General features: G+C 37.3%; 3 protein-coding genes and 1 long non-coding RNA gene across 6 annotated transcripts; 2 read left to right on the top strand and 2 right to left on the bottom strand.

The window, feature by feature from the left end:
- Positions 1–1,133: 1,133 nt before the first annotated feature.
- LOC140968528 (gamma-tubulin complex component 3-like) lies at positions 1,134–4,654 on the top strand. 2 transcript variants are annotated; one of them, XR_012173789.1, is made up of 3 exons: positions 1,134–3,745; positions 3,838–4,365; positions 4,428–4,654. XR_012173789.1 is itself a non-coding variant. In XM_073429529.1 (2 exons), the coding sequence occupies exons 1-2, from the start codon at positions 1,218–1,220 to the stop codon at positions 4,148–4,150; spliced, it is 2,841 nt and encodes a 946-aa protein (XP_073285630.1). In that variant the 5' UTR covers positions 1,134–1,217; the 3' UTR covers positions 4,151–4,654. The 2 variants fall into 2 exon arrangements, 1 of the variants encoding a protein (XP_073285630.1); XM_073429529.1 differs by having other exon boundaries at positions 3,838–4,654.
- Positions 4,655–5,791: 1,137 nt separating this feature from the next.
- LOC140968500 (uncharacterized) lies at positions 5,792–8,340 on the top strand. Of its 2 annotated transcripts, XM_073429499.1 has the most exons (4): positions 5,792–6,777; positions 7,025–7,104; positions 7,198–7,302; positions 7,706–8,340. In XM_073429499.1, the coding sequence occupies exons 1-3, from the start codon at positions 5,881–5,883 to the stop codon at positions 7,289–7,291; spliced, it is 1,071 nt and encodes a 356-aa protein (XP_073285600.1). In that variant the 5' UTR covers positions 5,792–5,880; the 3' UTR covers positions 7,292–7,302; positions 7,706–8,340. The 2 variants fall into 2 exon arrangements, with proteins under 2 accessions (XP_073285600.1, XP_073285591.1); XM_073429490.1 differs by lacking the exon at positions 7,706–8,340 and having other exon boundaries at positions 5,793–6,777; positions 7,198–7,545.
- On the bottom strand, positions 7,980–10,018 carry LOC140968514 (thioredoxin-like 3-1, chloroplastic). The gene is made up of 5 exons (XM_073429512.1): positions 9,687–10,018; positions 9,480–9,554; positions 9,307–9,373; positions 9,166–9,183; positions 7,980–8,164 (listed from the first exon to the last, which is right to left on the bottom strand). The coding sequence occupies exons 1-5, from the start codon at positions 9,977–9,979 to the stop codon at positions 8,066–8,068; spliced, it is 552 nt and encodes a 183-aa protein (XP_073285613.1). The 5' UTR covers positions 9,980–10,018; the 3' UTR covers positions 7,980–8,065.
- On the bottom strand, positions 8,462–9,159 carry LOC140968522 (uncharacterized). The gene is made up of 2 exons (XR_012173786.1): positions 9,011–9,159; positions 8,462–8,821 (listed from the first exon to the last, which is right to left on the bottom strand). It is a non-coding gene; the product is annotated as an uncharacterized lncRNA (long non-coding RNA).
- Positions 10,019–10,346: the final 328 nt, after the last annotated feature.

The raw sequence follows: 10,346 nt of genomic DNA, 5'->3' as shown, positions 1-10,346 counted from the left end.
CGAGGTCATCATTACTTCTCCTACTATAAATATCAGGTTATCTCTTTGCATTGAGGATTGATTCATTTATTGTCCCCTTTACACACCAATCACACAGTCATCACTTGACTAAATTGGTTTTATCGCTTGAGTACCCTGCTGACTTAAGCATCGGAGTGGCCACGCCGGACACCCCTCCGGCGCCCATTCACGAGTTTCTTTCCTTGTGTGCAGGTTACAGCTGGAGCCATATTACAGTATATCTTCATCACAGATATACTCTCCCTTTCTCTTATTTCCTTCATTATCTTGATAGCAGATTCGGCGGAGCACCGGATCACATCAATAATTTTATTAAAAAATTCAATTGCAAGTTCATGAATTTGCAAATGAAGATTTATAAAGTGGAGCACGAGACGTAAATGAAGACAATGACGAAAATCAAAATATATATAAAGAAACACCATTTTCAAAGAAGATAATTGTTGAATTACTATAGCAACTCAATTTCGGAATGCATCGAGATCAAGACATTAAAATTTTTATTATTATAAATTATGTCTTTTTGTTTTCAACATTTCACATGAGAATTTATATGTTTTAAATTTTATACAATCACAATATTTTATTATTATTTAATTGTGCATTAAATAATAATAAATAAATAACAATGAGAAAATACAAATAAAAAACCTCTCAATTCCAAACAAGAAAAAATGAGGAAAAATAAAATTACAAATAATTTTTTTATATAGAATAGTAGTTCTATACAATCAATTTTTTCTAAGATAGTTATCCAAACACCTTTTCAACCGTAAAAATTTTTTTTGTAAAATAATATATTTTTTCTTAAAATATTTTGTAAAAACATTTTTATAAAGACATCTATAAAATTTTTATAACAAATTGAGAAGTATTTTATTTTTTAATCTCGATCAACCTTTTTTTAAAAAAAACGATACGTTCGAGTGTATTTATACGAAGTCATTTTTTTTAAAAATTGTTGACTAAAGTTATTTAATCAATTTTCTCAAGAGTAGAGATGAGGGGTTTAAAACCCGTGCGCCTAATATTATTACAATTAGTTTATATTTTGGTAATTTATTTATTTTTTTTGTTATTTAATTAAAAAAAATCCAACAAATATAGTTTTATTACATTATTCGTTTCCCCGCCCAACATCTCTGAATACGAACTCGGTATACACTAAACAACGGCGACGCCGCGGCCGTTCCACCATGGAAGACGACGACCGGAGGGTAGTAGATCTAGTCAAAGAACTAGTTCATCGCTTACTCTCCAACCCTCTATCACCCGGCAACCTCGCTTCCTCGTCGATCCCCACTCAGGAAGAGTACAATCAAGCCCTGAAGTACTCTCTCCGCATCCTCTCCAGCCGTTTGAGTCCCTCCATTGCTGCAGACGAATTCTCCGTTGTTGAGTCCATCAAGCGCCGCCTCGCCACTACTGGTAAGTCCTCCGAAGCCCTAACTTTTACCGATATGTACTCTAAGTTCTCGTTGAAAAATGGTCCCGGGAGCGTGAAAAATAAGTGGGCTGTACTGTATTTGCTAAATAGAATATCTGAGGATCAGAAATTGAAGAAAAATCAGTTTTCGGATAAAATTACTAATGGGTTTCTGGATTCTGTGTTTGCTGGCGGGTTGCCAGCGTTGCATGAGAGTGATGTATTGAGTGATCGTCCTGGTAGGCTTGTGAAATCGAGTAAGGATTTGGGCGATGGGGGGTTTAATGGCCGTGTTGATCATTTGCGGGGTTTCGGTGAAAAAGTGTCGAATTTGAGGGGTTCAAGCAATTTTGGGAAATTGGATAAAAGTTGGAGCGAAAAGGATGTTGGCAAATATTCAGATAATATAGTGTGTTCAAATGAAAATGTGAAGCACTCGAGGGGGTTGAGGGATAAAACGAGTCATTTTAGAGCTAAGGAGATTGTGGAGAAAGGATCGAATGGAGGGGTATTGATGGTGACAAAGGACCCTGGAAATCTTCGTGAGATGGCATATAGGGAATTTGCAGACTTGATTAAGGAAGAAAATGAGGTTTCCGAAGAGGTATTGGTGAGGGATGTGCTCTATGCATGCCAGGGGATTGACGGGGCATATCTGAAGTTTGATGAAAAGGCCGATGAGTACGTTCTTCCAGAATTTATTAAGGTGCCAAGGGCTACTAGGACAATGGTCCGGAAGCTCTGCGAGCTTGGATGGTTGTTTAGAAAAGTCAACGGGTATATAAAAGAGAGTATGGACCGCCTTCCAGCTGAGGATATTGGGACTGTTGGACAAGCATTTTGTGCTGCGTTGCAAGATGAATTGTCAGTGTATTACAAGTTACTGGTTGTGCTTGAAGGGCAGGCAATGAATCCGATTCCTTTAGTTTCTGAAAATGCATGCTCAGGGAACCATCTCTCATTGAGGAGATTGTCAGTTTGGTTTGCTGAACCCATGGTAAAGATGAGGTTAATGGCTGTTTTGGTTGATAGTTGTAAAGTTCTAAAAGGTGGGGCCATGGCTGGTGCAATTCATGTGCGTGCTCAACATGGTGATCCGCTTGTTAATGATTTCATGAAAAAGCTACTTCGTCAGGTGTGTTCCCCACTCTTTGAAATGGTGAGGAGTTGGGTATTGGAAGGGGAGCTCGAGGATATTTTTTCAGAATTTTTTGTTGTAAGTCGGCCTGTGAAAGCAGATTGTCTCTGGAGGGAAGGTTATCGACTACTTGATTCAATGCTTCCTTCTTTCATATCTCAATCTCTTGCTCAACGTATCTTAAGGACTGGAAAGTCCATCAATTTCCTTCGAGTTTGTTGTGAGGATCGAGTATGGGCTGATGCCGCGAAAGAGGCGGCAGCTGCAGCTGGTACCACTACTAGGAGAGGTGATCTTGGATATGGTGAGACTGATGCGCTGGAATCTTTAGTAGCAGAAGCAGCAAAGCGAATAGATAAGCATTTGTTGGATGTTATGTATACACAATATAAGTTCAAAGAACACTGCCTTGCAATCAAGAGATATTTACTTCTTGGCCAAGGTGATTTTGTTCAGTATCTAATGGATATTGTTGGCCCTGAGCTGTCTGAGCCCGCTAACACGATAAGCTCATTCAAGCTTGCCGGATTATTGGAAAGTGCGATTAGATCATCAAATGCGCAGTACGATGATGGTGATATGCTGGATAGTTTAAGAGTTAAAATGATGCCACATAACACGGGAGACAGAGGATGGGATGTGTTTTCATTAGAATATGATGCAAGAGTTCCACTGAACACTGTCTTCACCGAATCTGTTATGTCTAGATATCTCAGAATTTTTAACTTTTTGTGGAAGCTTAGAAGGATAGAGCATGCACTGATTGGCGTTTGGAAAGGAATGAAACCAAACCGTGTTACTTCTCAGTTCTTTTCTAAGTTGCCACGTGCTGTTACATTGCAGTTGATTTTGACATCTAGGAAGTGCCAAGTTCTCTGGGACGAGATGAATCATTTTGTCACAAACCTTCAGTACTACATAATGTTTGAAGTCCTGGAGGTGTCGTGGTCTAATTTCTCCAAGGAAATGGAAGTATCTAAAGATCTGGATGATCTACTTGGAGCACATGAGAAGTACCTCAACTCAATCATTGAGAAGTCTCTTTTAGGCGAACGATCTCAGAACCTTAACAAGACCCTTTTTACGTTATTTGACCTCATATTGCGATTCCGAAGTCACGCAGATCGACTTTATGAAGGCATAAATGAGTTGCAATCGAGGTATTGTTTTTTATTTGCATCCTTTATTCTCCTACTAAACTGGATGCGCAATGTTTCTTAGTTTTTCTCCCTGCTTTTTGTAATAAATCCAGAACCACAGAGTCTTCCCGCCCATATCGAGACAAAGCCAAATTGCAGAAGCAATCAATTAAAAGATCTTCAGAACCCAGTTCTTGGCTTGGTGAAGGCAGGAAAGAACTTACAAGACGAGCCGGAGAATTTCTTAGAAATATGGGGCAAGCTGTTGATGCAACTGCAAATGAATATTCATCACTTTTTGAGGGTTTTATTTCACAATTGCCAACACAACAACATGTCGACTTGAAGTTCCTCATGTTTCGGTTGGACTTCACGGAATTTTACAGCCCGTTGAAATCCAATGCAGGCGGGAAGCTTTTATTATAACATGTGACGAACGGTACTAATTATCATTGGAATCGCATATACCCATTCAATCCTTGCTGCGCTGGTTTTGAACGACTTCTGTGTCTAATTCTCCCATATTGGCCAGATTGTGTATATAATTCGTACCTAAGGCCTGCAACATATTTACACATTATACTTCATTTATGTTTATCATCGTTACCTCGTCCTCTGTCTGGAATGCTTTCTGGGAGGGGGTAATGTGCCATTTATGTTTATCATTGTTACCTCTTCCTCTGTCCGGAATGCTTTCTGGGAGGGGGTAATGTGCGGTGGAACTGAAGGTATGTTGCCGTTGCTTTGTGGTTTTGTGTTTATTATTCTACACGTATTTGTATTTGACCATAAATCAGCGCCTTCTTTTTTGGTGTTTTACAAGCTTTCTTTCTTGGTTTTGTAATGTTGCTCCGACTCTGTATTGGGGAGAATAGGGCAACTTGCTCTCTTTTTCGGATCTCTGGTACATTTCAGGAAGGATTGTTTCAACACGTTCTTGTATTTTTTAGTAACGAGAAAAGAGTGATTTATTTGTGAGTTTATGCATCATATTCTGTCTTGTGTGAGTTCAAGTTAAAGTTCTGTCGTAGATAGAGGAGCAAGAGAATATAAATATCGATTTTGTCCACTTCATCACGCTCTGCTAGATGTTTTTTATGAGATTTGGTTATGTTGGAAGATCGAGGTTTTATACGAGGTGTGTGGTTTGGAGGGGTAAGTCAGTAGAGCTATCTGTAAGTCTCACTAGCAGTTCGTTCAAAACTCGAACTAAGCTTGACTTGATCGAGTTTGGGCCGAATTTGAGTAGCTCAAGTTGAATTCGTTAAGCTTAGTTATTTCTACTCAAATAACTATATATGTATACTTTTATTTTAAAGATACAAAATTTTATGGATATTTTTGTTAGAATTTAAATTCTATACTTTTATGTAGGGTTGTTTAAACTTCGGATAATTTATTTGGTTCGGCTTTGGATTATATGTCAAAATCGAACCGATCGAAAAAATCGAAATTACATTAAATTAATAATTTTATTTTTATTATATATTTTTTTAGATAAGATCAGTGAATGATGAATTATTTTGAATAATATTTAGTTAATTGTTGTTTATATAATTTATTTAGACTTTATATTTAAATGTTTTGCTAAGAAATCATATAAAAAAATTAAAATATTATATTTTAAATATATTTATCTTATTAATTTAAATAATTGTATCAAAACCGAAATAACCGACCGAAATAACCGAACTATTTCGGTAGAAAACCAAACCGAACCGAATCGAACCGAAGAAAAATAGTTGAGATATCGAATTATATGTTTGTGAAACTGAAATAAAAAACTGAAAATCGAACCGAATCGATCGATGAACACTCTTAATTTGGTGTTCATATGCTATTAAGATTATCGAGTTTTTCAATCACAAACTCGGATATTTAACATCTACAAGAGTTAAGCTCAAATTTGAAATTCATAATTCAATCGAATTCAAACAGATAAAATTAAAATCGAGTCGAACTCGATTACGGTCATTTTCGACTCGTGCACCTTCGCTCAAACTGGTTTCTTGTTTTTGTTTCTCGTTTTTTCCCTCGAATACAGTGTATATCTTGTTTTATGTTTAATAAAATATAAAGATCGTTCAAGAGTAGGGTTTCAGGCTTGACTATATTTATAGAACTAGTGAGCACACACCATGCATCTCTGTTAAAAAATGGCCAAAATCGGCGAGGGAGACAAACGATGGATCGTGGAAGACCGCCCCGATGGCGCCAACGTCCACAACTGGCACTGGGCAGAAACCGATTGCCTCGATTGGTCCCGAAATTTCCTCACTAACCTCCTGAGCAACAAAACAATCCTTTCTGGCGACGGAAATCTCTACATCAAAACCAAGGACATCGAAAAACTCGAAGGAGAAGCATACCTTAACGTTCGGAAGGGGAAAATAATACCTGGGTATGAGTTAAATTTGGTTCTTTCGTACGAGGCTAAGGTCAAAGATTCCGACGGTAGTTCTGTGATTTTGAATACCGAGGGTACTGTTGAGGTTCCTTACATAGCCGATGAGAATGCTGGCGAAGATCCGGAGATTAGAATTAGTGTAAAAGATGATGGGCCGATCGGAAACAGGGTGAAGGAAGCATTTATTGCGCAAGGGAAGCCGTTTGTGTTTGAGAAAATTAGAGATTTTGTCAATGCGATGGCGAAAGGTGGGCCTGCTAAGGATGATTTGGAAGTTAAGAAAGTAACAGTAAAAAAACCAGCTTTTGATTCTGGGTCTGCTGCTGGTTCGAGTAATATTTCGGCCAGTAACAGTGGATCAAGTGTTAAGGAGAGTAAGAAGCAGGAGAAGAGAAATGAGGGGTTTAAGACAATTACTATGACTGAAAAGTTTAATTGTCGAGCTAAGGATTTGTACGAGATTTTAATGGATGAGAATAGGTGGAAGGGGTTTACTCAAAGCAATGCTCGGATAAGTAAGGAGGTGGGAGGGGAGTTTAGTATCTTTGATGGTTCAGTGACGGGGAAAAACGTTGAGTTGCTGGAGGGAAAGTTGATTGTTCAGAACTGGCGATTTGGTAGCTGGCCTGATGGAATCGAGTCAACGGTAGAGTATCCGTCTATCTTGAGCTTTGATGTTTTCAAACTATCTGTTACTACTGCGAATTAGATTTGTATATTATAATGCACATTAAGAATATGTGGCTTTTAGTTTAGGTTGAGTTTCTGAAAGATGGCATCAATGCATCATTCATTCTTTGGTTGAATGGATGACAATTCTTACTTAATTTGGTTGTAAGAAATGGTGATTTTCTTACTTAATTTGGTTGTAAGAAATGGTGATTTTCATGCAGGTGCGGCTGAGCTTTGACGAGCCTGAATCTGGGATGACAGTTGTGAAGCTCACACACACTGATGTACCCGAAGAAGACAGGTAAGTATCTCTGGTTAAACGTTTTTTTGACGTTATTGGATTAAGTTTCAATTTACTGTGAGAGTTCTTATGTAAATGACTAAGATATTGCAGATATGGCAATTCAACCGTGGTGGAAAATACCGAGAGGGGATGGAGAGATATCATATTCCACAGAATACGGGCAGTTTTTGGATTTGGAATATGAATGTGCTTCAGGTTTTCATTCTTGTCGAGAATAGAACTTTATAATGTTTGACTCGACTATTTTAAATCATGGATTTAATACGGCAAATTTGACACAAGACCACGACTTGTCTGGGTATCAAGTTAGAGATTTTTCTTCTGTTGCGTTTCTGCTAGTAATTGTGGCTCATGCATCTCTTGTTTGAATCTGTCTGTGTAAGCACTAACAAAAAATTTGCTTTATTCGAACCTTGTTCTTCTCTGTTATTGGTAAAATGGTTGAGACCCTCGACAAATCTTTTACAAAGTTGGAAAAACCATACCGGTAGTATTGCAATATGGCTCGTCTACTGGGAAATGCTACCTTAGGGTCGGTTGTCTTTGTGGGTATTTTTTGCCTTTTAGTGGAGTTAAAACTGGCTTCTGCTTCTGATAGACATGATTCAACCAATTCTACTTGGCAAAGCTTATGAATTTCGAGGAGAGAGTTAGAAGCCACAAAACCTTCCCCCCTGGGTTGGTTCGTTTTCTTCCCCAGTATTCGATCAAAATCCATATACACACTTTGAATATCAACATATATCAGTTTCATGCGCATATTTTCCGATCTTCTGTCGTGTTCAGATGTAAAAAAAATTGGTTATGCCAAATCCTATGAGTTTCTTTAGGTAGAACATGCCTAGATTATCGATATTATGTACAATCTACCCAAAAAAAACAAAAGCTTGTATTTACATGCTGTAATGTTACATAAACGCATACAATATTGATAATTGTGATATATATTGTTTCTATTTTATACGAACTGCTGGATCATTTGTCTCACTTCTTCGATAACAAGCCATGCTTTGTGGCCTCCGATCACCTCCGCTTTCATTTCTCCATCGCTCCACAACTGCCAAGCGCCATGCGTTATTATAAATTAACAAAAGAAATGAAGAATTAGCAAATGACAATTAACCATGATTTGGGTTATTATAAAACCAAACATTCAATTAGATTTTATATCTCAAACAAAATATAAAATTATGCAACAAAATACTCAGATATCCAAGTATTTTTACATTAAGTNTACACACACACACGTGGATAACACAATGATTTAGAACTCTAATAATTTGTAAGATTTGATACAAACATTAGATGAAAGACAGATGTTTGATCAACTAATGCATAATTTTTGCTTTGATGCATGATACATGATATATCAAGTATTTACATAGAAGTATGTTTTTTTATTGATATGTACGAGAAGTATTGGACATGCTAAATTTGGGTTATCTGCATACAAAGTTTTGATAAGTTGTGCACCTAATAATGAGCATCTCATTGACACCCAAATTGTTTGCGGGAACATCTCATGGAACGTCACATTGCACATTAGATGATCGGAAGATGTTCTCGCGAACATCTTGGAACATATTGTACAGCACTGTGATGAGACGACTGATGTGATGTTATGTCGATGTTCTAGCGAAACATTTAGTGCAGCGTGTGGTGACGTTCCACGATATATTTCTGCGAACATCTTGAGCGCTCATGAGGTGCACATCTAGGGGTGGGAAAAAATACCGATCGTTCCAGTATACCGCACTTATCGTACCGCAAAATTTCATACCTTTTTTACCAAAAAACTTCGTATATCGAAATTTCGGTACGGTATCGATATTCATTTTTCGATACGATATACGGTATTATTTGGAAAAATCGATATACCGTATCGAACCAGACCTATGCACACCAATAGATGGGCAGCATATCAAATTCCACTATATATATTTACACAAAACACGTGAGAAATATATAATTACTGCAAGATATATAACAAACTAGCACCAAATATATGAGATACTTGTGACTGATTAATTGTGAAAACCGGTGAGAGAATAAACTAACCTGGATTGTCGGCATTTTCTACACGAAAGGCGCAATGAAAACATACCAATGTTAGCCACAAACATTAGCCAGAATAAAGATTTGTGTGTGTGTGCGCGTGTGTGTGTGTGTGTGTGTTTATATAACTAAAAATGGACATACAGATATGTTTCCACGCTTTACCAGTGGTTGAGGCACCTTGTTGACGTCCACACAATAAAATTTCACCCTACCATTTCAAGCAAATCCATCTCAAGATAGCCATTAAATGTACGAAATTAATGAAAATTCGATTTGGAAAAAATTTAAAGACATAATTGAGCAGAACAACTCACTTGTTGTCGTAATCAGCAGCCAATTTCTCCAACTTTGGCTTCAAGTAAATGCATTTTCTACACCAAGCAGCCATCCTGTTATACTTAAACATGTCAGAAACAATTACTATATATCCCACCATTTTTAGTTTTATATCATTATGCACCTTTTGATTCGTCAGATATCATAAAATTGATCAAGAAAATAGCGAGAAATTAGAGATTGACCAATCAACGACAATGGGTTTCGAGGCAAGTTTAGCTTGCTCCAGAATCTGATCAAACTGCTCGCAATCTTGAATGGGCTCCATCTCCAAAGTTTCCGGCTTGAACAATTCTGGCCAGAAAGAATGCGCCTTTAAATCTCTTTTAGCTCTTCCTTTCCACTCGTTGCTGCTCCGACCGAATCCGAAACCGTTTGATTTGGCGAAGATTGAACCAGGTCCGGAGCTCCAGGCGTGAAGCTGCTGGGGGTGGATCTCTCTGTACAGAATGTGTGGATTTGGAGATAATATAGACATGCTTCTGTGTCGTGAAAGAGGAGGGGTCAATCANTGATGAAGCTATATATATATATATATATATATTTGTTTCTTTTAAAAAAAATGATTTTCTTATGAGAAAAAATTCGAAATTCTCAACTTCAAAACCTTATCAGGATGATGAAGCTCGTGGACTGCATTTATTTTGTCTTCAATGTTATTTAACTTAAAATCCACTTGATAAAATAGAACGTATTATTATGTTTACCGCTGCTTTGTTTGGGCATCATCAATAGCTACAAATTCTATCAAATTAAAAATTTATTAAAGTTAATCATAGAAACATATCAAACCAATCAAGCTTACCGACTAATGTTTTCAAAATCGGATTGTATTGGTCGATTCG

Source organism: Primulina huaijiensis, chromosome 2 (assembly GCF_012295235.1).
Source record: "Primulina huaijiensis isolate GDHJ02 chromosome 2, ASM1229523v2, whole genome shotgun sequence".
Classification (NCBI taxonomy): domain Eukaryota; kingdom Viridiplantae; phylum Streptophyta; class Magnoliopsida; order Lamiales; family Gesneriaceae; genus Primulina; species Primulina huaijiensis.
The sequence above is the reverse complement of the archived record's forward strand: the minus strand, read 5'-3'. Positions and strand labels throughout refer to the sequence as shown.